Here is a 6,000-nt window from a genome sequence, read left to right as displayed (position 1 = left end):
TTGTGCGGAACCGTTAGAAATGGCGGAGCTGCTTAATGAATACTTTACCTCGGTATTCACGGTGGAAAGGGATCTGGGTGGTTGTACTGCTGGTTTGCGGTGGACAGAAAGGATCGAGCATGTGGACATAAAGAAAGAGGATGTGTTGGAACTATTGAATGGCATCAAGGTTGGTAAGTCGCCGGGACCGGATGGGATGTACCCCAGGTTACTGTGGGAGGCGAGGGAGGAGATTGCGGAGCCTTTGGCGATGATCTTTGCATCGTCGATGGAGACGGGAGAGGTTCCGGAGGATTGGAGGATTGCAGATGTGGTCCCTATATTCAAGAAAGGGAACAGGGACAGCCCGGGAAATTACCGACCGGTGAGTCTAACCTCAGTGGTTGGTAAGTTGATGGAGAGGATCCTGAGAGACAGGATTTATGATCATCTAGAGAAGTTTAGTATGATCAAAAGTAGTCAGCACGGCTTTGTCAAGGGCAGGTCGTGCCTTACGAGCCTGGTTGAGTTCTTTGAAAATGTGACCAAACACATTGACGAAGGAAGAGCGGTGGATGTGGTCTATATGGACTTCAGCAAGGCGTTCGATAAGGTCCCCAATGCAAGACTTCTTGAGAAAGTGAGAGGGCATGGGATCCAAGGGGCTGTTGCCTTGTGGATCCAGAACTGGCTTGCCTGCAGAAGGCAGAGAGTGGCTGTGGAGGGGTCTTTCTCTGCATGGCGGTCAGTGACCAGTGGAGTGCCCCAGGGATCTGTTCTGGGACCCTTGCTGTTTGTCATTTTCATAAATGACCTGGATGAGGAAGTGGAGGGATGGGTTGGTAAGTTTGCTGACGACACCAAGGTAGGTGGTGTTGTGGATAGTTTGGAGGGATGTCAGAAGTTGCAGCGAGACATAGATAGAATGCAAGACTGGGCGGAGAAGTGGCAGATGGACTTCAACCCGGATAAGTGTGTGGTGATCCATTTTGGCAGATCCAATGGGATGAAGCAGCAATATAATATGAAGGGTACCATTCTTAGCAGTGTAGAGGATCAGAAGGACCTTGGGGTCCGGGTCCATAGGACTCTTAAATCGGCCTCGCAGGTGGAGGATGCGGTCAAGAAGGCGTACGGCGTACTGGCCTTCATTAATCGAGGGATTGAGTTTAGGAGTCGGGAGATAATGCTGCAGCTTTATAGGACCCTGGTTAGACCCCACTTGGAGTACTGCGCGCAGTTCTGGTCACCTCATTACAGGAAAGATGTTGAAGCCATTGAAAGGGTGTAGAGGAGATTTACAAGGATGTTGCCTGGATTGGGGGGCATGCCTTATGAGGATAGGTTGAGGGAGCTTGGTCTCTTCTCCCTGGAGAGACGAAGGATGAGAGGTGACCTGATAGAGGTTTACAAGATGTTGAGAGGTCTGGATAGGGTAGACTCTCAGAGGCTATTTCCAAGGGCTGAAATGGTTGCTACGAGAGGACACAGGTTTAAGGTGCTGGGGGGTAGGTACAGAGGAGATGTCAGGGGTAAGTTTTTCACTCAGAGGGTGGTGGGTGAGTGGAATCGGCTGACGTCGGTGGTGGTGGAGGCAAACTCGTTGGGGTCTTTTAAGAGACTTCTGGATGAGTACATGGGATTTAATGGGATTGAGGGCTATAGATAGGCCTAGAGGTAGGGATATGATCGGCGCAACTTGTGGGCCGAAGGGCCTGTTTGTGCTGTGGCTTTCTATGTTCTATGTTCTACTGCTCTTTTAATACTAAGAGACAACAATTTGCAATTCTACAGTGGGGTATTTCTCAAAGCGCTTTGCATGGAAGAGTGGAAAACAGTAGGTGCTCAGCAGGAGTGGTATGTGCAATGGGGGAAAGATGTTTTAGAGAGCTTATTTTTTTTGAAGCAGAGTGGTGAGAAATGGCTAGAGAAGGCCAGGACTGTAGTGGCTAAATGTGGGATTGTGGAGTGAAAAACACTAAGAAGCTTGGTGTTACAGGAGTGGATGGGGCATGCAGGAATTTGGAATTAGGCCTGAAACTTGATGTCAGCTCCCTTAGAGCACAGAAACCACTGGAGCTTAAAAAAAAGTGCGAGTGGCGGGAGTGCAAGCGAGGGCCTGAGTTACTGACTTTAAATGAGTTGAAGTTTGTGAAGGGGTGTGGAAAAGAAATAGAGAACTTTAATGTTAAGGCCATGATGACAGAAATTATAATGGAGGCAGGAACCAGAAAGAATGTTTTCTGTTTCGATAGCGATAAACAAGAGGAAATTATGACTCAAAGTCTTGATATCTGATTTATTCAATATCAACAATAGCGTTTGGGTAGATGGTAGTGGTGGCCTCTTTTAAGGCAGTTGTTGGCCTCTTTTAAGGAGATGGTAGTGGTGGAGTCAAGTGAAATCCTCATATAGATCTGAAAACAAGCCCATACTCTTAAGATATTTTCTGTTCCCGGTGCCACCATCAACTCCAGGTGCACCATTGCATTACTCTGCGTGATGGACTGCACAATTAAAGACTTGCAATCTAACCCCCAACATTACTCCACACCCTATGACTGACACAATAAAGGCTTTTTATCCTCCTCAGTCAGTGTTCAGACTGCCCACCTTATTAATATCTGGTGGAATCATCAGCCAGATTTTATCATGAATAAAACCAGCACTAGAGGCTAATATTGTGTTTGAAGTCTCTGGAGTGAGTCTATTTGATGTTAGAATGCTGCCATTGAACCATTGCCCAAGTGAATGGAGGACAACAGCAGCCACAGAAATGCACATCGGCCGTTACCGGAACCTTTTGCCAGGGTTTCGAGGCGCAGCCGGTATCTTGAGGAGGACGGACGCGGTTTATCCGGAAATGACGGCAGCCTCTTCCCTGCTGGACCGGGGTTCCTGGTGCTGCAGTTCCCCCCCCCCCCCCAGGCCAGGGGAGCCACTGGAGGTGCTTGTAAACAGAGTGAAGGGGCAGCGGAGGGCCTGCGGCCACCATGGCGACCCGCAGCCTGACGGACGCCTACGTGCTGATGCGGAATCGAGCGGCCCAGAGCCGGCAGCTGCTGGCCGAGCAAGTGAGTAAAAAGCCGGGACAGGCCCTGGGCCGCGGCGCTGCGGTGAGTCCCAGTCCCTGTGTTAGTTTTGTCTCTGAGTGGGGCCGGGGGTGGGGAAGAGGGGATAGCAAACCGAGCTGGCACCGGGCCTGGGAATAACTCCTGGGTATCAAATATACCCTCAACCACTTCATTATTGCATAGAATATTTATTGTATAGGATTTTATATTCTATAGGGAGTGATCTATTATCGGATATTTATTGTATAGTATATTATTTACAGAGATTTATATAGAATATATAATGTATCCTATAGAGGGAGATTTATGTTTTTCCTCGTGTTGCCTGAAATTGGTACCCTCTGGTCTTTGAACTTGCCACCAATGGAAAACTTTCTTCCTATCAACTCTGTCCAGATGCTTCATGATCTGAAACAGCTCTATCAAATCTCCTCTCAACCTTCCCTCCTCCCTGAAGAACAGTGCCAGCTTCTGTAATCTGTCCAAATAACTCAAATCCCTCATCCTTGAAACAGTGCTCTTCATTCTTTCCTACAATCCTTCATAAAATATGGTGTCCAGAATTAAATACATTACTCCAGTTGAGGCTGAGCCTGTTTTTTAAATAAAGTTTTTGCACTTTATGCCTTTTACTACAAAGCCCAAGATCATGTAGGCCTTATTTAACCACTTTCTCAAGCAGCCCCACCACTTTTAATGATTTGAGCACTGCTGATCCCTTTGCTCCTGCACCATTCTAGAATTGTATTCTTCTTTTATATCTTTCTTTGTTTTTCCTACCAGATTGTATCACCTGACTCTTCTCTGTATTAAATATCATCTGCCATGTGTCTTCCCATTCCATCAGCCTGCCAGTCTATCTTTATTCTGCTCACAGTTCAAAATATTTCCAAGTTCAACTTTTGAAATTGTACTAATTTTCTATGGTTTTACTGAAACATCTATACCCCGGAACTTCCAACAACCATTTCTGTCCCAGTTCTAACCATGTCTCCGTAATGGCCACAACATCGTAGAGCCAAGTACTAATCCACACCCCAAGTTCACCTACCTTATTCCAGATGCTCCTTGCATTGAAGTGGACACACTTCAACCCACCTTCCTGTCTGCCAGGACACTCCTGCGACCTTGATACTCTCCTCAGTACCTCACTACACTCAACACTGGCTTCTGGACTACAGCTCATTTTCCCATCCCCCTGACAAATTAGTTTAAACCCCCCCCCCCGAAGAGCCGTAGCAAATTTAAAAAGCAGGAACACAGAGCGGTGACAGTTTAAAGAGCAGGGACACAGAGTGGTGACAGTTTAAAGAGCGGGAACACAGAGCGGCGACAGTTTAAAGAGTGGGGGAAAAAAAATGCCAGGCAAGATGTTGGAATGCTCCTCTTGCAGGATGTGGGAGATCAGGGAGACCTCCGGTATTCCTGACGACAGCACCTGCAAAAGATGCATTCAGCTGCAGCTGCTAGCAAAGCGTGTTAGGGAACGGGAGAAGGAGCTTGATGACCTCCATCGAATTCGGGAGAATGAGAAGTATATAGACAGTAGCTTTAGGGAGATAGCAGAGCACAGGAAATTGGGTTACTGTAAGGAGAGGAAATGGCAGTGTGAAAGGACAGGCAGAGCAGGGTTCCCCTGTGGCCATACCCCTCCACAACAGGTATACTGAATTGGATACTGTTGTGGGAGATGCTTTACCTGGGACAAGCTGCGACAGCCGGAACTCTGATACTGAGTCTGGTTCTACAGCGCAAAAGGGTGGGATGAAGAAGAGGAGAGCAGTAGTGATAGGGGACTCGATGGTCAGAGGTACGGACAGGAGGTTCTGTGGTTGGGACAGAGACTCCCGCATGGTTTGTTGCCTCCCAGGTGCCAAGGTCAGCGATGTCTCTGATCGCGTGCACAGCGTTCTAAAGTGGGAAGGTGATCAGCCAGATGTCGTGGTACACATCGGTACAAATGACGTAGGAAGGAAGAGTGAGTACAAAGAGCTTGGAAGGAAGTTTAAAAAGCAGGACCCCGAGGGTAGTAATCTCAGGATTGCTACCTGAGCCACATGCCAGTGAGGGCAGGAGTAAGATGCTTGGGCGGATAAACACGTGGCTGAGGAACTGGTGCAGGGGGCAGGGTTTCCAATTCTTGGATCATTGGGACCTCTTCTGGGGCAGGTGGGACCTGTACAAGAGAGACGGGTTACACCTAAACTACAAGGGGACCAATATACTTGCAGGGAGGTTTGCTAGTGTTATTGAGGAACGTTTAAATTAGATTTGCAGGGGGATGGGAACCAGAGTGCCAGAGCAGATAGTGGAGCAGGGGTGAAAAGACAGGTTAGTTCAAGCAAAATCACAAATGGAAGGTTTGAGTGTGGTGGAAATAATCTTTTGAGGTGTGTCTATTTCAATGCCAGGAGTATTGTGGGGAAGGCAGATGAGCTGAAGGCGTGGATAGACACATGGAAATATGACATTATAGCCATTAGTGAAACTTGGCTACAAGAGGGCAGCTCAATGTTCCAGGGTTCCAATGTTTCAGGCGGGATAGAGGCAGAGGGATAAAAGGTGGGGGGGGGTGGCATTGTTGGTCAGGGAAAATGTTACAGCGGTACTCAAGCAGGATAGATTAGGGAGCTTGTCTACAGAGGCCCTATGGGTGGAGCTGAGAAACAGGAAAGGTATGACCACATTAATGGGGTTGTATTATAGACCACCCAATAGTCAGCGAGAATTGGAGGAGCAAATCAGCGGAGAGATAGCTGACAACTGCAAGAAACACAAAGTTGTGACAGTAGGGGATTTTAATTTTCCACATATAGATTGGGACTCGCATACTGTTAAAGGTTTAGACAGGGTAGAGTTTGTAAAATGTGTTCAGGAGAATTTTCTACATCAGTATATAGAGGTGCCAACTAGAGAGGATGCGATATTGGATCTCCTATTGGGAAAT

The 6,000-nt window shown here is 47.6% G+C and overlaps 1 protein-coding gene across 4 annotated transcripts in view; it reads left to right on the top strand.

The window, feature by feature from the left end:
* Window positions 1–2,786: 2,786 nt before the first annotated feature.
* The window catches only part of stx16 (syntaxin 16), a 54,910-nt gene continuing 51,696 nt past the window's right edge, over window positions 2,787–6,000 (top strand). Inside the window, exon 1 of one of the 4 annotated variants that reach the window (XM_078236340.1) lies at window positions 2,787–3,095. In XM_078236340.1, the coding sequence (XP_078092466.1) occupies window positions 2,973–3,095 (123 nt within the window). In that variant the 5' untranslated portion in view covers window positions 2,787–2,972. The remainder of the gene's footprint in view (window positions 3,096–6,000) is intronic. The other 3 variants (XM_078236341.1, XM_078236337.1, XM_078236338.1) reach the window with 3 other exon arrangements.

Source organism: Mustelus asterias, chromosome 20 (assembly GCF_964213995.1).
Source record: "Mustelus asterias chromosome 20, sMusAst1.hap1.1, whole genome shotgun sequence".
Taxonomy (NCBI): Eukaryota; Metazoa; Chordata; class Chondrichthyes; order Carcharhiniformes; family Triakidae; genus Mustelus; species Mustelus asterias.
Note: the sequence above shows the minus strand (reverse complement) of the source record. Positions and strands in the feature narration are given on the sequence as shown.